At 41.5% G+C, this 20,039-nt stretch overlaps 1 protein-coding gene across 1 annotated transcript; it reads right to left on the minus strand.

The window, feature by feature from the left end:
- Positions 1-16,880: 16,880 nt before the first annotated feature.
- Positions 16,881-20,039, minus strand: LOC115812701 (zinc finger protein 629). Its single transcript, XM_030775187.1, has 5 exons — positions 19,580-20,039; positions 19,182-19,204; positions 18,628-18,712; positions 18,139-18,213; positions 16,881-17,584 (listed from the first exon to the last, which is right to left on the minus strand). The coding sequence occupies exons 1-5, from the start codon at positions 19,845-19,847 to the stop codon at positions 17,001-17,003; spliced, it is 1,035 nt and encodes a 344-aa protein (XP_030631047.1). The 5' UTR covers positions 19,848-20,039; the 3' UTR covers positions 16,881-17,000.

Here is a 20,039-nt window from a genome sequence, read left to right on the forward strand (position 1 = left end):
AACGTCATCTTTACATATTTAAGAGACTTTTGCCTAGGGGGAGAAGTTAAAAACATTGTACCACTGAGCTTGGAAGCTTTGAAACGCAAACTATGAATTAGTAATGGTTCTGTCTACTTGTAGAAACCATGAATAGGGCACTGCAATTTGAAAAAAGAAAAATCAAAATTAAATTTCTCAGCAGTTATTCACATGTGAAGTTCTGAGGTTGAAGGTGCCTTAAGCCTTGGGTCTTAAGCCTACAGGATATTACGTTTACACTGGAGACCAAAGGTGAAAAAATGACCTAGGTGTAAAATTAAAACACGGCTCTTGACTGAAGATACTGCTAGGATGTTAGCGATGGATTAAGCGTCAATGAATTTGTTGGGACGGTCTTTACCCCCCCGCAAATGTTGTGTGAGGGTAGAGGGCTGTTCCATGTGACGTGTATGTGTTTGCTGTTGAATATTTAACAGAAATCAAGGGAAATCCCTTATTTGACCATTTAAAAAAGTTTTGAGGTATATGTAATTGATAACAAAAACAATAAAGCAATGTCGACTGATGTTTACGAAAACGTGTTCTTTTTGTTGTTGTTGTTGTTTTTTTGGTTTTTTTTACTTCTTCAGTGTTGCTTTCCAAAAGCAACACTTTATTTTTTCTCAGATATATTTAAATGCATTACATATTAATCGTTAAAACTCTAAATATAATTTTAATAACACAAAATAACTTGTTTACACTGGAACTCACACACTGTATTTAAAAAAAAAAAAGTGCACGCACACTTTTTGTCCAGCCTCCCACACCATTTTCCAGCTGAGCACTGTTACAGATAATAGCAGTTTAGCCTTTACATAATGCTGATTTCAATAAGACATGAACTTTAAAAACCATGTTTACAGTCAAATGTTGTCTGTTTGCACACTAGAGACACACAGTTCAAATTCAAAGTGGAGTGTTCTCATGAAAACTGATCTTCAATCTTTAAGGGCCAGAATTGAGCACCTCTATTAAAAGTTTTTTTTATATATAAATATATAAATGAACACATAGCATGATACTGCTAAGATTTTTTTTGGGGGGGGGGGGGGGGGGGGTCGTTATGAGTGAAGTTGCATGTGTAATTCCAGGATACTGAGAACAGGGAAACTTTTTCCGCACTGCTGACAGCTGTAAGGTCTCTGTCCGCTGTGCAAGCGTTCGTGTCTGGTGCAGTTGTCCTGTCGGGAGAATTTTTTCCCGCACAGTCCACAGCTGAACGGCTTTTCTCCCGTGTGTATGCGCTGGTGAGTTTTCAAACGCGTTTTCTGCGTGAAACGCTTACCGCACTCGCCGCAGCGGTACGGCTTCACCCCCGCGTGACCTCGTTCGTGAACTTCCAGCTGACGCAGGCGGAAGAAGCTTTTCCCGCACGCCGAACACACAAACAAACGACGAGAGCCCTCGTCGATTATTCGGACCATCTGCTGCCTGGGTCTAAATATGTTCTTATTGGCGAAGGATCCTTCCGCAACCGGAGCCTGAGTATGTGACGTTGCGAACGCGTGCGAGTTCGAGAGTGCATACGGAGCGGCGGTGAGTGGGTGTGTGTGGCCTGCGTGCGCAGCTCTCACAGGAGTGTGTGAAGTCCCATAGTGTTGGTCGTGAGCTTGCCTTGCCGCTGCCTCTTTCATACCGTGATGCAGCACATCTTCCTGCTGTGTAGATTCAGCCTGACTGGCCATTGGGTCACCCTCACAATGAGCCTCATCCTCTACTTTTACCACGGCGGAACCAAACAAGAGCGCTTTGGCCGATTCACAGTTGCGAGCGTCTTTGATTAAGTGAGGCGTAGAGTACAGCTCTGAATGAGAGGGAAACACCGGAGTGTGTTGCACCGCTCCATCGGAGCAGGCTGGATCTCCGTCCTCTTTCCCACAGTTCACTTCAGCAGCGATAGAGGACCACAGCTGACTGTCTCTCTCATCCATCCCATTCTGTGAGTCGGTGTCCAGGTGGTTCAGGTCTCCTGTGCTGGAATACGAGATCGACTGACTTAGCTCTTCCATCTGTTCGACCTTCATCTCAAACCCCACGCCAACGAGCGCTCCCTGGCTGAATTCAGGCTTTTGGTGTTTGGTTAACTCCTCTGTGGATGTGAGATGTGTGTTAAACCCTTCTGTTTGTATAAGATGTGTGTTCTGCTCCTCCGAGTTTGTATCCAATGGCTTCTCCTCCACAAGTTCTGGGATAACATTAGTGTCAGAGTTTGCCCACAGATGACTTGCAAAAGGAGGTCCTCTCACACAATCCAGCACATCTGTTGGGGAAAAAAAAAACGAATTGTTGGCACTAAGGTTTGAGGTTTAACAAAAACATGACACAGTACAAACTTTTCCAATATAAAATTCTACAATGTCAGGAAAAGTGTTAATGGTATTAAATATCCAAGGGGCATTATAGGTTTGGATGTTTTGTGTGTTTGGGCAATTTGTTCATGTCTTTGCATTTTTGGGAGAGGTATGCAAAGATGTTTCTCCTTACAACACATCAGGGAACGAAAAACTGGACGTTAATGATGAGACAAATATATACCGGTTGCTGAAGTAGGAAATATCCCTCTGTTACAAGAACAGAGACATGCCCTCACAGAAAAGGTAACTTTGTTATTACCAATCACAAGGCACAGCGAGCAAAGTGTACACCGTGAAATAGAACAGCTGAGGTCAACGGCTTTATTGTGCGGAGAAATAGAGAGACGATGTACAGGTATATTACAATCGCTTAAAAGTGTCTCAGAAACGATCAAAATAATTACGTTTAAAAACAGTCTAATCCAAGGAAGCCGCAGTATCTCAAAATCTCACCTCTCTCTCTCCTCCGAGGGCTTTCCACTTGAACCCCAACAGAGCACTTGTCACTTGACTTATCAGATGATCGTACTGCAGTCTGCAATTTTCTCAACTCCCGCTCTGTCGTCTCCAACAGATTTTTCAATCCTTCAATCTCCTCTTCTTTCCGACGTACCTCTAACCGTAGAACTACAGCATCCTCCTCCACGAGTTGGCTGATTTCTGCCACGGCAGCTTTGGCTAAAACGTCCATAATGGCAGAAATTTGAGACTGAAATGAACCATAGTTCGCCATACTTATAACCTCGAAAATCACACGTGTTAGACAGTTAATTAACTGAAAACGTTATATCATTATTTTATAGCATAAATCGCAAAATGTAGTAGCTCGATGTCTAAGAAAATACTAAAAGCAATGTTTACTTCCGGTGTAAAAGACAATACGGATGACACAGAAACTACCGTAATCTTGACAATAGGACCGCAGTGGTTTTGCGATTTCAGTATCGATAAAGACGGGCAACGAAAAACTTCAGGATGGAAGATTTATGGATGGCTTCAGAGTATCTGCTTATGCATGCGTATGGGGTTAAGGTAGGACATGGTTGGACGGAAGGTCACTGTTAATTTGCGGTGTTCACGGTAAAAAAAAAAAAAGATAGTCAAACTAAAGAGGGAATAACATGTTTTTCAGTTTTTAAAAAATAAACCTGTACTACATAAGTAGTGTTTATTTAGCTGTGGAGTGACAAATTGCACAAGGCTTCATAAACTAGAATCATTCACAAACACACTGCACCTACCAGAAACACTAATCTCTCATAATAAAAAGTCAACAACTTCACAGAGTAGTAAGCCTTGTCTCATTCACACTGTAAACATGTAACCAGACAATGTACAAAACCACTCACAAACTAGTGTCACAAATACAAACCATTATATGTGAAAGAAACAGGAGATTCAGATAAAAAGATTTGGAACAATGAAGAAACCTTTCAGCTGAGTAACTACATAAAGAACAAGAAATAATGGCCAAAAGGGGGGGGTGTCCCCTAAGCAAAGACGAATCAACTAGCTCCGCCCATCATGCACCTGTAAAAACACACAGAGCACCATGAACCAATAACAGACAAAGCAGAGAGGGCTGTCACAACAGATACAAACAGCCTCCAAAATACACACATACCCTTCATGCCCCTGCTGTTAGAAGACTTATTCTTTCTTCCATGTTGCGTGCCGACCAAAACACAAGCACCCAAACGCCACATGCATTCTACATACTTAATATTTAATAGACGTAATACACACTAATCATACAGCACACACACACACACACACACAACCACAAGAGACATTTTATCGACTTCTACACCAATACTAGACATTGTACCACACAACAGGATATGACACACCCTAAAAACACCACATGCTTGTCCTCCCACAAACACTTATGCAAGCATGCACGCACAAACACACACACACACACACACACACACACACACACACACACTCACAGACGTCTGAGCTCTCACACACACACACACACACACACACACACACACACTCACAGACGTCTGAGCTTCTGGGCTTTTTTGAAGTTTCAGTTCTGTATAAAAAATGTGTAATTGTTTTATTATCATTATTATTATTGATCATCAGTATAACCGGTCTTCTACAAATTATCTTCCACATTCTGTTTAACTATGTCCTCAATGTTATCAGTCTCTGACCGGTTGTTCTTCATTTCTTTCAGCTACAGGTCTGTATATGGAGTAGGAAATATCCACAGGGGAATTCTATACAGTACCACCAAACAGCTAAAACTGGAACCGTTGAACATACTTTTCTTATCTCTGAAGCCAGATGTGGAAAAACACTGGAGAAAAACCCTAATATGGATATTTGAGCCATTTTAAACAACATGAGAGAAAGGAAGCCAATTTAGATATCTAGTTCAGTTTTGTTTAATGATCAAATTCTTCAATAACTTTGAGACAGGATTTTAAAACAGCGCAAACACACACACACATACACAATCAATAATCAAATACTTCTTAAAACTAAAAGAGGGAGACACACAATGCACAGCACTGATAAACCTTATCTAGTCAGATACAATATACTTGACCACAGATGCTTGATAGAAAATCAATAACTTCACAAAATTAAAAAAAAAAAAAGGTACATTCCAAATGACAATGCATAACTGATTATTATTATTTATATTATTTATTTAGAGCTCAGACACCCGGGAGGAGCTCGGAGTAGAGCCTCTGTTCCTCCGCATTGAAAGGAGCCAGATGAGGTGATTTCGGGCACCTAGTCAGGATGCCTCCTGGGCGCCTCCCTGTGGAGGTGTTCTGGGCACGTCGAACTGGGAGGAGACCCCGGGGCAGACCCAGGACAGGTTGGGAGAATTATACATCTCCACTGGCCTGGGAATGCCTTGGGATCCCCCAGGAGGAGCTGGTGGATGTAGCCGGGGAAAGGGATGTCTGGGCGACCCTCCTCAGCCTGCTGCCACCGCGACCCGGTCCCGGATAAGCAGCAGAAAATGGATGGATGGATTATTTATTTAAGCATGGAGTCTGCTATGGACTTGGTAAAAGCCTACCTCAAGTGTCCCAACTTCAAGAGTGCATGTAGTAATAAACATCTGCTCTGTGTGATTTTTAAACTCTCAACACTCTTAACAATGGTCTCTGTAATGAAGAAAACTGCTGTATTATGATTTATGATTACTCCTTAGGATCTGAGCTTTAGGTAGTGACACAGTCCAAGTCCCAAGACATATCTTGACATAACCAGGAAACAAATATGACTGGTCCCACTTCATACAGAAAACACACACAAATGAATCCAATCAGCTTCTAAGGGAAAAGCAGAGACAAAATCCCCAAAACAATACACCATGACCTTTCATGTGTACAACCTTTTCAGTGAATTGCAGTTGAATAGTATCTTTATTTTCCAATCATTATCAGCTATCTTCAAAAGCTTCAATGTTGCTATAGAAAAAAGTACTTTTTTTAATCTGTGCTTGACTGGTCAGACACACCATCTCCTCAGCTTTTTGCAATGTCTGTCTCCATGAATTTCTTCTCTAGGTCCTCTTTTCCCTCAAGACTGGAAGTCAGTCGGTTTTGCACATATTCTGGACGCTCTTGAAACATCCACCATAAAGACGCGTATTTGTGGGTACAAATCTGTCTGGTTTTCGTATCCTGACACTGACAGTGCCACTGACCGGACTCGGAATCAAACGTCACTCGCGTCCTCCCAGTCTGACACCACCTTTCATTTCGGCCGGCGTACACGGAAAAGTACGCACATTTCTCTGAGAATCCATTCTCCCCCCAAAAAATGGGGAACACACAGTCTATTCCCGCTGAACGAGCTTTGGTGTTCAGCTCCTGACACTGCTCCTGTTGTAAACTGGAGATGAGGCCCCTGTTCACCATCTCCTGCAGAGAGTCGCTGCGTAACGGCGGAGGCGGAACGCAGACTTTTGATTGGCCGGCCCTTTCCAGATGACGGCATTCTTTTCCAGAACTCCCATTCACGGCAGCGCTGTCCATTGAGTCTTTGCATTCATCCAATTCACAAAACATTCGCCCCGTGACAGAGGACTTGACGACGTGAACCGGAAGTCTTGGTCCGTACGCGTCCTTTGGCGTGACGTAGATTCCATTCTTGGCATCGACGCAACACGCGAGTTTGTTCTCTTTCTCACCCTGTCCCCTGTCCTGTCGTCTCAAATTCCAAGGGTTGGTGAGCACAGCCTTTCGTTTCTTGCCCGTTGACTCAATGTCTTTTAATAATTTCTCAGTCTGTCCAGTGTTCAAGTCAGGCTTTTGGTCTTGGGGAGGGGCAAAGGTGGAGAGAAGAAATTAATGTGACTGATATTTTTCCGTTAAGACAAAAACAAAAAGTGATTCAGAAATGTATTAGTGATAATTGCATCATGCACTAACCTGAGGGCTTTCCTGCCAACACAACACCTGGAGATGGAGAGAAATATCTGAGAATTAGTTACAGTTTTAAAGTTAATAAATCGATAAACAGTGATTATTGCTGGATAGTAATTGAGATTTTTTAAACATTTCCAATATTAAAATCTATTGTTTCTGCAACTGGTCTACTATTAAAACATTAGTAGTAGTAGTAGTAGTAGTAGTAGTATTGTTGTTGTTTTTATTTTTTTATCAGGTGTACAATATATAAAGAACTTTTAATGATTGTCCTAATATGTACTGAGAGCCAAGTGTAATTTAATTTGCACAAACCGTGGTTTTTCATGTGCACTTTGAAATCGTGCGACCTTTGTAATATTTTCTTGCACTTCGGGCAATGCCAGTGACTCCTTCCTCGTCCTCCATCGCCACAAAAACAAGGTATTGAAAATTTCACTGTCCAAAACAAAATAAATAAAAAAATAACGGGCAACGTTAAAATTACCCTTTAAAATAGGATTTCTGTTTCAGAATTATAACACAAGTGCACAATAATAGTGGCAGTATTAGTAGTAGGAATAAGAATAGGAAGAAAAAAAAAATAGTAACGCACCAGTTTTACCCTCTACATAACGGACCGCAAATCTTAAATGCCGCTTTAACAGATGGTCCTTAGATGCGGTAACCAGATCTCGGCAGTACGGGCAGTCAAGGTCTTCTCTATAGGTAAAAAGCTCTTCCTCACTGGCAAACTCAAATGTTCTCCCTGTAAAAAGTACAATCAAAGCTTCTGCTGAAACGGGAACTAGTTATAGGGGGTTCGACAGAATTTAAATGGAAAAAAAAATAGTAACAGTAATTCTTCTGAACATGTTTCGGTTTTTTTTCCTGACAGTATTTCAAATAGCCAACCATCAAAGCGACAACAGCTACACTGCCCACCCGCGCTATGTTAGTTGAACATACCTAGACAACGTCACCTGCCGCGTGTGCAGGACGTCCACGTAATTAAAAAAGCTCAAACTCCTAAAACTGCATTCAAAGCCTCGGGTCATTCATAAAATTTACAAGTGACATGTTATGCACATTCGCACGTTCTGGTGCAATACCATAATCCTCACCTTCAAAGATGTCCTGATCTCCTCCCAGGTCGCCACTCTTAAGGACAGTGCAATCCTCATATTTTATAATGTTTAGGGAGCTCTCCTCTGTATGGTTCCCCATATAAAGACATTCAGAAAGACCAGAATTTTTGCAGCCTTCTTCACAACGTCTGCAAAAGCAGACTTCACCTCTCGTATTATTTTGACCAGCTCGCTCGTTCTCGACAAACTCAAGTTTCTGTCTTAAAGTGTCAATTTCCTTCTGTCTCTCTGAAAGTTCCACACTGAACATTTCAAAACGTGTTTCAAAAATCTGAATAATTTCCTCGGCGGCTGTTTTAGCTAAGCTATCTAAGATACGACACACAAGATGCTGTAAATCAGACATTTTTCCACATGAAAATCTGAACTGTAACTACATCAGAGTTTAGGAGCACACTCCTCAAAATGAACTGGTTAGCTCATCGCTTTTATTGGGAGCTTGTCAAATTATTAGCACATACCAACCACATATAACAGACTCCCATTTCTGAAACGTTAAACAGTTAACGGGTCCAGATACTATACACCCACACTTCCGACTGAGTCCAGAATTTCGACTGAGTGGTACGTGGACACCTGTATTTTTAATACCATACAAAAGTGTTCGGGCGTTTTCCAGTTCACGTGATCAAAACAATCCTAAATAATTTACGTGGCAATTACTGCCATCTACTGGGCTGGAGCGCAGATCTCATCTTCCCGGAGCCGTATATGGATACACGAGGACGTGTAGGTTTGCCAGTGAAATATCACAGAATACGAAACGGACAAGTGTGCCCTACAAGAACAGTTCCAGAACAATACTTAGTACTTAATACTTAGGAATACTCAGCTGTTTGCATCATTTTTCTCGCTGACTTTTCAACAGTTTCCTCTCCACTGCAATGAATAGTTTATTCAGGAGAAATTCAGAATAGTCTGGGATTTTTTTTTACACAAGAAATATTATGGAGAGATATTATTGTGTTACAATCTTCTACTATATTCTACTACCATTTTTTTCTATTATGCTGATAAAACCAGACCAGACTTCGGTTGGTACGTATAGACAAGTACATGTGTGAGAATTCATGCTCCTGCCCCATGGGGGAATGCCTACTGCGCTCTGTCCTTAAAGTCTAAATTAAAATTTATAAAAATAAATTAAAAAAATGTTCTGTGAGACTACCCAACATCCAACTGCATTAACAAAACTTACCCTGCAGCTCAAATACAGTATTCCACAATATTCTGACTGGTGTTCCACCGACTGTTGGCTTTTTACTCTGACAAATGACTCTGGTCAGTGTTAAACACAGGAATGTAAAAGAACATGCAATGTACGTGAAGGTATGGTTTAACAGGTCTTCTTTACTCAAAATCAAGATTTTTATTTATGTTTTTTTTTTTTTAACTTGTAAAAAGTTTAGTTGAATACACACATAGAAATATATTTGGGGGAAAAATCCCAAATGAGGCATGAAAAAAAACAAAAACAAAAACAAAACATACTCAGCCAACTACAACTGCCTGTACAAATAAGTTACAAAAGAGCTTGAAAAAAAGATGTAACAGTATGGGATAAGAAAACAAACTCAAAACAGTCTCACAATCTCATGATAAATCATCTGTCTATAATACAAATGACGTGTAATACAAAAGTTAATGATACAGCAGTTGCTTTGGGTTTTAAAACGTTAAGACTGAAAGCATGCGTTACTAATGCATTGCATTATTAGAGAAAAGGGGGGGGGGGGATTTTTATACATCTTCAAAGGCATCTCTCAAGACTGTCTTTTTGTGGATCCAATGTTAGAAGTGCAAATTTTCATTTGTCCGCAGACAACATTCACATTTATTTCATTTATATTTCCATGTCTGTTATGACATACGCTTTAATGACTCACTAAACCGCTCACATCAGAGAGAGCTGAGATATTGAAATGAACATATACATATTTAAATGTACGAATCCCACTTAAGATCACCATTGTTTCTGGTCAAAACATCAATGTAGCACGCTGCTGTACACGGTTAAATAGTGTAGTGTCCTTGCTAGGATGAAATATTATAACTTGAGAAATGCTCTAAATATCCTATCAAAACACTGAAGATTGAACTTGTTTTTATTTTGGTTACAAATCATGCTTCTCTCTAAATGTGAGGGACGGAAAATTGCTCTATACCTTTTAGGTTCCCTCTGTTTTAGACGACGGCTCTATTATTTACATAATAGCACTTTCAGTCTCCTCTCTAAAAATTCATTGAAAATGCTTGGGCTGACAAAAATGATCAAACGCTCTCATACACTGAGAGAGACACACACTCCACTGTACACGGTGCGGTAGACTTTGTTATCCACCAGAGGGATTGAATACTGGCATTATTTATTTACTTCTTAAAGCAATTATTGGCTCTAAACCCACTACGACGTAAGTGTGTAAATTCGTTTTCAGCGACTTCTGCACAAACCCACGCCTTGGGCTCACATTCACAGATACGCCCGTGACACCCATCACTTTTCAGTTCGTGTGACTTTTTTTTTTCTTTCTTTTTTTTTGCCTGAGGACATCTAGAAACAAAACGGGTTTGTTTTCTCAGACCGTGTCAATGCAGGATTCTTGCCCTTAGCTCTGCCACTCTCGGGCTCTCCTTCATTTTTCCGATGTCAATGTTGTAAATTGTCGTCTGGACAAACGTGTAAAAGTTGGCCAACACGTCGCAGTAGGACTTACCGAAGACAAAGTGCGCTTTAAAAAGCTCGTCAAACACACCCAACGAGCCTGTTGCCTTACATGGTATTGTGTGTCTGTCTATCACAATGAAATAAGAATGGATGCTGCTTCTCTTCGTTCCCGTGGCGAGGATGTAGGGCTGGCGACGTTCGTTTACACTCTCCAGATGCTCCTCTATGCTCCTTCCAGCCTGTGCAACCATCAGACGTACACTGTTAAGACTGTTTACCGATAATAATAATAATAACTGTCACACAACACCATTCTCAAAAACAATTACTTGGACGTGGTGTGCACTTGCCCTTTTAAAGGTCACCAGGTTTTCGGCGGCTTGACTTGCCGACATCCTCCCGGGCTTCTTGCGACCTTGCGCGGACGGAGGTAAGAGGTGGAGCAGAAGCAAGATGGAGGACATGTCGCTGTCCCAGCCTAAAAAGTGAACATGCCGTTTTAGAACCCACTTGCAAGAGCGGCGACAAAATGAGTCAGAAGCAGAAACAACAAACGACTGGCTGAATTAAATAAGCGTTATCGCTCGCCGCAGATTTTAATCTCAAAACACGATCAAGGTAAACGTTCATAAATTTGTGAAACATTTACGAGAACACTGGACTGGTTCTCTTAGAGTGTACCGATGTCCTCCTCTGTCGTGGACTCAGCATTGTGTATCAGTTCTTCCAGTTCATTTGTAGACACAAGGCCTTTACTCTGCTGAACGACTTTGTCCTTAAAGACTGTTGGCCACCTCTCCAGAAACCTGGCTGCTGTGTTCTCACCAAACAAAAGCCTGAAATCTTGCTCGATCTGTAAAACACATACAGCCACACGAGGGTACTAATATAAGCAAAAAGTGAGAGACGCACATTTCATCAAATGAGTGACATTCAACTGTCCTTCAGAACCTATTACACAGCCATGATACATGACATCATACTAATTTACTCCATTGTAATCCCTTGACAAGTTTAAGGGTATTATAACAATGTGAATTCAATTTACAGTTTACAATCTGGCATTCAGCAGACGCTTTTAACAAAAGCGACTTACAATAAGTGCATCAGTCAGATCACACTGCCCCATAAACAGAGATCACAATAGGGCTGTAGATTGATCACCCTCAGTATCACGCTCCTGGAATTCTGTGACAAAAAATGAATACATAAATAAAATGAATTCCTTACTAGTCCTGGCATATCCAAGAAACGTGGAAATGTTGAGAGGATATCCGAAGACTTTTCTTGATCGTGGACCAACATCTGTCGATAGGCGAAGGTCAGTCTCATCTTCTCTTTGACGGCGGCTTCGTCAGAGCTGTGTCGCATTAACTCCAGGGCCTCCCTGCGTTCCTCCTCGCTCAGCAGCTCTTCGGACGCAAAGGGCTCCCTCTCCACGGCCGGCCCGCCTTCGGACAAAGCGAACCGTTAGCAAGCACACGCTTCAAACACACAATCCAAAAACGGGCACCAAACCGTGGCAGCCTGCTCACCTTTGAAAGTGTATGTGCGAGAGATTTTTACCCGGTCCTCAGTCGGCTTTCTCTGAATGGTTTTCAGTCGCCAAGCTAAGTATCCGGTCCCCCTGACTGCGTCATAGTAGTGTTCCTACAGAATGTCAGTTCGTTGAGAGAATATTAAAGACCCGTGCCAGTATTTCAATGGTCGTAATAAACCTTTGTTTAGAAAACCAGACACTCACATAGCCGTTCTTGGTGAAAGGATCTTTTAAGTGTGGGAACAGGTACACAATTCCCCTGGCATATGATTCACGAACACGTTGTGGAGGTTTGGTTCTGTGTCGGAATTCAGAGAGATGTTAGCTCGCAATCGTCTCTTCATGAAAGACGGTCTTTATAAACAGCCATTCATGACCTTGTCTGTTTTAAAGTTAGCCTTCAATTACCCATAGATCTCGGTCATTTCAGCACACAGGATGTTTATCATTTGGCGTCTCGTGCTGTCGGTGATGGTTTTTGTTCTCTCGTATTCGTGTATGATCTTTTCCCCACCTGGTCTGCGCAGTAGTATGTCCTGTATCATCTGTTTAAAAAAAAAAAAAAGAGACAGAGAAGAGAAGAGAAGAGAAGAGAAGAGAAGAGAAGAGAAGAGAAGAGAAGAAAAGAAAAGAAAGCTTTACCTGGTGGAAGCCTTTGTTTTTTATTATTAATATACAGCCTTACTTCAACAACTTCCTCTAACAAAACTGTGTGAACCCAAACCAGGGAGTAAGCGAAAGCTTGTGGAAAAGTGAAAGCTTACAAACGGCCCACGTCTGATCGACGTTAACGCTCCAGTCGCACTTAAACTGAGCGCATGAGTCACAAGGCAGCGTGTAAGAGGACGGCCGCGCTTACCAAGGCTTCGTCATCATCCGTTTTGCGTCTTTTGCTGGGACTGCTTCCAGAATCGTCCAGTATGACCGTGTCATCAGCATCGTCTAACCCCGAGATGTCTCTGGGACAGCTTGTGGATGTGTTCAGAGAATCTGGTTAATGACAAAACACGAGTGACATTAGTATTTGAATTTAAAATTACATTTAGTCATCGAGCAGACGCATTATCCAAAGGCAACTTCCGAGAGAGGCAGACCACAAACCAAGAACACAGCCATTAAGGAGCTGTCTGTTGCATAAGTGCCACCACTGTGTTCAGTATTAGATCAGAATGGAAAACTCTGCACATTTTCAATAGAAAGTTGTACAGGTTTTAACTCGCATGTTCTATAGCTCCAGTCAACTCATAGAATATATATTCTCAAACAGGGCCGAGCAACATGGCAACAAATCCATATCATGTTACATCGGTGCAGTTTACCGTCACAACAATATATACACTTACAATGTAGCCAGTACAGGGTAACAGTCATTTCTGTTTACAGTTAATGTCAAATGACTGACCAAAATATATAAATCCCTTTCTTGGCTGACTGAACAAAAAATGTTGCCTGAGATAAAGGGATGGCAAAGATCCTCTGGATTCACTTTTCTTCTATTTTTTTTTTTTTTTGCCCACTTCCTGTCCAGACTGGTTGCTCATTTTGCTTGGTCAATTTAACTGGACTTACAGCGTCCCTTTGGGAACATCACATGCTTAAAAAGTACAGCAACCTTGATCTATCTCACTCCACCTCAATCTGCAAAACTTGTTTAAACATAGCTGTCCGAGGTGCTGAATAGGGCAGGTGCTTCAGCAGGTGGGGCTTCCAGCATCAGTCATGTTGTATTTGCCAAATAAATATTATAAAACTGTGCCCTGAACAACACAGTACCAAATTGCGTGTTTTGTGATCATTTTTTGTAGCTGTGGGTTTGCGTTTGACTTTTAGTTTTTCCCTAAATCTGTGAGCTGTCTAGCTTAAGTTCAGAGACTCACAGTTTTTACTTTGATTGACGTTTCTTTTGGAACACAAACATGTTGATCATTACAAATGAAATAAATATGAAACACATGTAAAATCCTGATACTGAGCTTGACTGGTTCCATTTGTGCATGTGTAAATTACAAATGATTTGTAATGACATTTTAGATGAAGAATTTAATCTATGCATGTTATTATTTAAATTTCTAATCTCAAAAATATGAATTCATCTAGACATGAATCAAATAACTGATTTTGAGAATTCCATCACAACTACTTGTAAATTAATCACAAAAAGAATTTCCGATCAACTGGTCACCATAAGAAATTGGACATTATGACTGAGTAAAGACTTTAGAGTAATAAAATGACTTTCGAACATCACATATTGTACAGCTAACACAAACACTAAATATCATTGTTAACTACTTACTAAAATATTACTAGTCAAATATCAGAGATTCGATTTATTACTAGGGAAATCACCTTTGATGTAATATGAAGATGTGATATTCGAATTATAACATACTGAACTTCTAAAAATTCCTTTTATCCAAATTAAAACCATCATTAAAGTGAATATGGACATAGCTCAACATAAATCTTTCATTCACAAATCGTAACTGTAACATTTCTCATACCAAAAAAATCCAAATCTAAGATGTTATCAAGCCATTTGTGGCCACTCCAGTTATGATTAGGAATGATAACCGTTCAAAAGCGGATGTTTGATCTCAAGAATAGTTCGTTAGAGGAGGTTCTGAGTAGGTGCCACCAGATGTGGCCAATCCAATGGCGACCGTACCAGCAGAGGTTCTATAGTAACTTCTAATCTCTATGGCCGCACCTAACACTAGCGCTACCACTTCCGGCTGTCACCACCCACTGGCAAAATGTGGCGATGCTGTGAGCATCTTCTCGACGACTAATGTTTTCACATTTGCTGAATGCTAATATTGTGTTTAATATCAATAAGACATAAACTCGAGACGTAAACACATAACTCGATGGCACTAGAGAGGACACCATGCGCCAGACAAATGGACAGAAACAAATTTTAGGTTCAAAATATAAAGAAATACCCACAAGGGTTCACAAATTCGGAGGATGTCAACAGTTCATTCAGCAATGACGAGTGACGATGCATTTAAAACAAGACACTATTGCAGTGGTCGATTTCAGCAGGGCAAAGTGTATCATTAAAAATTTGTCGTTGTCATGGACAACAGATCTGTGGTCTAGGTTTTGATCCAAAGCTTTCGCAATTTTAACACAATTTCTCACCTTCGAAGACGTCGTGGTCGCTTCCCAGATCAGCACTCTGGTTAAGGATATTATAATCACCCGATTCAACATGGCTCTGGGAGCTGTTCTCTGTATGATTCCTCATGTGATGAAATTCAAGAAATTCGACATTTTCGAAGCCAATTCCACACTGTCTGCAGAAATACACTTCGCCTTTCGTATTATTTTGACCGGCTCTTTCGTTCTCCACCAACTCAAGTTTCTGCCTCAACGTGTCGATTTCCTTTTGTCTCTCAGAGAGTTCAATACTGAACGTTTCAAAAGTGCTGTCAAAAAGTTTAATAATTTCTTCTGCGGCTGTTTTAGCCAGGCCGTCTAGGATACGAGCAACGTGAAGCTGCAAAGTTGACATTTCCCCACGTCTTCGTTTGCGAATTTAATTTAACCCCTGATAAAGATTTGACTAGTGGACTCCTCAACGCTAACTGTTCTGGTCACTTTTCTTTGGAACTCGCTAAATTATTAAACGACAGTAATCTAACCAACTGCAAACACAGACTGCTTAGTGTGACTCACTAAACGATAAATCAATCCAAAATTTTGCATGCACAATCCAGATCAGGTCCAGTTTGAACCTCTATCTAATTGTCTATGTAATTTTCTACTGTATTTTTGCCATAGAATTATGGTTTTTGCTTTTTCCAGATGAAATGAACTCCATGGCAGCAGGGAATCAACCCAGCAGAGTAATTACTGCCATCTACTGGACCGGAAGACGGACTTGATTATTAGGGGACAACGCACGGACAACACTGGCAATTTTTTTCACTTGATGCGAACTCTGTGAAAGCAGCGAAAAGTAAGGGCACGTCACTTTATTATTTGTGAACCACGGTTAACACAATGAATGATTTCTGAAACTCTTCCAAAACATATGACGCAATCAAGAAATTTCGACATTCTCCTTGTCTCGTTTGGGGTTTTTAAATAACAGGCATTTTATGACGACAATTTTCATGTTGTGCGTGTATGTGTGTTTGTTTGTTTGAAGGAAATTGTAGAATTTTTGTTGAATCTTTGCGGAGCTTCACACAGCCTACATGCTGTGTTGGACTCCAACATGATAAAAGAATTTAACCTCGTGTCGTCCTTGTTGTTTACTGTACCACGACTCTTATTAGGGACATAGTTTCCACGATGTTCTCCGACTGGTCCCCCATACAATGGATTTCTTGCGGACCAGTCTCCTCCATTCACTAATGAGATAATGTCTCTGTGAGACAGATGCTGATATTGACTCGCACAATCAAATCAAACCCCATTTGTCTTAATTAGTTTAAAACTCTCCACTCACATTTTACTAAGTCCTTGATCTGAGACAGACATGGTAAGAAGAGTCATAAATTTCACAACAATTACTTAAAAAAAAAAAAGTTTATTGCTGTTTTAATGAAGATAGAAAATTACAATGACGCAATAAAACATCAAGTTAAGTTTCTTTTGTAAAGTCTTAAATGGTTAATGGTAACATCAGTTTTAAACACCATTTCACTATTTCAAGGTTTTGGTCATTCCATAATATAACTCTTGTCTGCCATTCTAGGGGAAAAAAAACAAACAAACAAACAAACAAAAAAAAAAAACCTCACTTCAAAACACGGCAGTGAATCTTTTCATAATGGAATAATCTACATGGCAGTAAACACGCTTTAATCTCACACGTCAGTCAAACCACCAAACACCGTAACAACCAGCGCGAACCGTTTTTCCGTATCACCAGTAACCAAACGCAGCCTCCTCCGTATGACTCCGCTGGTGCAGTTTGAGGGAGTTCAAATGCGAGTAGGATTTGCCGCACTCCTCGCAGCTGTACGGTTTCTCCCCGGTGTGCGAACGCTGGTGCGAGATGAGGTGGGAATTGCAGTAGAATCTCTTCCCGCACTGGGGGCAGGTGTACGGTCTCTCCCCGCTGTGGATGCGCTGGTGGATCTTCAGGTAGAAACGCGTGGTGAACGTCTTTCCGCACAGATTGCAGCAGGAGCTCTTCTCTGCGGCGCGGACCGGGTCGAACCTCGGCTCCGCGCCGGGGGACGCCGACCGGTTCGCGGTGTAGTTCGCGATCCCGGCCGCGTGCCTCTGTTGGACGTTCGCGTTGGACTCGGCGTCCGGGTTGGGCTGCATCTCCACGTCCTCGCCGGACGCGGGATACAGGCTCGTGCTTTGAGGCCCTGGTCTTATGTGAACTGAGTCTGGTGCAGCCTCCACCCTGTGCACAGTGTTTGTGCTGAACTCCTCTGTTACGGGTGAGTCCCAAACACCAGAGGGCTTTGAATCGTGGGGCAGATTATACTCACTCCCTGTCAGAGAGCAGGGGAGGGGAAAAAGAAGAAGAAGAAGAAGAAGAAAAAAAAAAAAACATTAACACATTTAAATTGAATTATTAGTCCCAAGAATCATCTGTAAATTCACCAATCGTTCCCACTGATCCCTGCTGTTTTCAAGGGGGCTAGCGGCTATCGCAGTTGCTGGGATTTCCATTTTTTTAGGTTGGGGGGGGGGGGGGGGGGGGGGATTCCCTGCTCCTCCAGAGGGGAACTCCTACAGTAACCTCCTACACTATTTGAGATCAGAGCTCTTCTCCCTATTCATACATTCCTTCTATGGCGTGACTGTGTAAGGCAGCGGCTAGCCAAACCTCATTCTAAAGCGTTACACCTTTACCGGATTGGTCCTCGGGTCCTAGTAGAACGCAGTCCGTCACTCAGGGATGTTTTTCGAACCCTTTGTGCGCTCGTTCCTGTAAACTCACATGGGCTTGACATCGAACCTGCACTCATTTCACCCCTCCAGGAAAAGACTGTTTCCCTACCACAGGAGTAATGAATTCGGACAGTACTGAGTTGCTCCTGACCTTCTTCAGGTGTGCTGGGCGTGTCTCTCTCCTCCTCCCAGGAGACCGTGCCCTCCTGAGCCTCTGGACCTGTTGCTTAAGGCAGAAAGAATGATCAGATGACCTTTCCCATGCAGGGTCTGATGTGCTGAAACGTTCAGCATGTGAGTGTTTGTCTGTCTGTTTGTTTGTTTGTTTAAGTCAGCAGACTTGGCAGAATGACTGTTGAGATAAATTAAGCCTGAGTTATTTCATGCTCTGTTCTTTTCATTTAAGAGCACTGGAATTCCACTTGTGGTTAGTTTGTTTATATTTAGTATTGCACGGCACAATATTTACTGTTTCTGTTTGTTTCTTTAAACATGAGCAGAATATTGCAATTGACCTTTGAAGTGACCTTTAATGGAACCCACTGAGAGTTATTTGTTAGTGCATCTTTGCTCAATTTTAAAGTCTTGTGTGTGTGTGTGTGTGAGAGTGACAACTATAAGATCATTTGAATATGTTTACCCTCTCTGCTGTTCCAGGACTCCCTCTCTGGCCTCTCCTCTTTGATTTGAAAAGACTCAGTTTCGCTCTCTATAATGTGAACATCCTGGAGAACAGACAGGTTTCATACAACACAACACAACCCACACCCCTGAACGCTACCACACCTTAAACCTTCTCACGAAGTCAAAGAGTACTCCCAAATTTCCCCACCTGAGGATTAATAAAGTGTTCTCTTATCTTAAAACATTTTCATTCACCAACTTAGCAGGTTGCCTTAACCTGGGGGCAAGTCACATTATGTCAGACTGAAGTCACAGCTGTGCTCTGGATCAAACACAGAATTATGAAGCTTACTAAAGAGGACACTGGCAGAGAGCTACCATTCTTTTAACCCACGATCCTCTGATTATTGAACTTCTGCCCCCTTGGCGAGCGCACCGGCCGAGCGCCAGAGCAAATTCATGCAAAACATGAACAACAGATTGTTGAACTTTAGGACAAAACTCTGAACTGGATTATCCTCCTTGGGTGTTTATGGGTTGTACTTTGTTGCTCTCTGGTTTGATCCTTACCAGGTCAGAGTCGTTCAGATGAGCTGAGAAGGTCAAACAAAGACATGAGAAATAAAGTTTATCGTTGCATTCTGAGGGACGACGATCAGACCATCAAACATGTTTTACATTAACTTTAGAAATTCTGGGGAAAAAAATCTGTAATTTGATTCTCGGCTTCAGCCCTAGTGCCTGAGACGTAAATCACTAATTAGAACAGTATAGTTTGTTTTGGGTATATCCACGGAGCCAGTGCATTTTACCTAAACTAAGTATCACGTTAATTCATGTTAACTTTTGCCTTGTTATATATAGTTAAAGCTGATGGGGGTAACTGACTGGAAACTATATTTTAAAAAGTACTTTGTTGATATGTAACGAAATATTTAAATTACTAGACCTCTGAATGTGTTAGATACCTTGCTGTCCAGGTGTGTCGTCGCTGACTTGAATGCCCACGGAGCGGATCTGTCTGTTTTTTGCTTGTCTGGCTGCTTTCAGCTCGCTCTCAGCAAATTGCAGTTTACACCAAAGGGACTCGATCTCCATTTGCCTCCGTGAAATCTCCGAGCGTAAAATTGCAGAGTCGTTGTCGATGATTTTAGTCATCTCTGCCAGTGCGGATTTTGCAAATCTCTCCATTATGGATGCTAATTGTACGTGGGTATCAACAGAATTTAGCGACATACTGTTTTCGGCGTATCTAAGACCTTGGCGTTTCCTTTGTCAACAACCGTTTTACTTTTTAACTAAGCTTCGAAATTCCCCAGAGAGTGACGGTAAACCGACCTTACCAGTATTTTTGTGCCCGTTGACTTAATGAATCTTATACATCACATGAAACGACCAAATTACGTTGTTCAATCTCAAAAATCGTGA

Source organism: Chanos chanos, chromosome 5, assembly GCF_902362185.1.
Source record: "Chanos chanos chromosome 5, fChaCha1.1, whole genome shotgun sequence".
Classification (NCBI taxonomy): domain Eukaryota; kingdom Metazoa; phylum Chordata; class Actinopteri; order Gonorynchiformes; family Chanidae; genus Chanos; species Chanos chanos.

Excerpts from the sequence above, each read along its gene's own strand:
- LOC115812701 (XM_030775187.1), bottom strand. The coding sequence starts at position 19,847 with ATGTCGCTAAATTCTGTTGATACCCACGTACAATTAGCATCCATAATG. Across the intron at positions 18,713-19,181 it reads ATCTGAACGACTCTGACCTG|GATGTTCACATTATAGAGAG; the intron begins GTAAGGATCAAA and ends TCTGTTCTCCAG. Across the intron at positions 18,214-18,627 it reads GTCCTGGAACAGCAGAGAGG|CAACAGGTCCAGAGGCTCAG; the intron begins GTAAACATATTC and ends TTCTGCCTTAAG.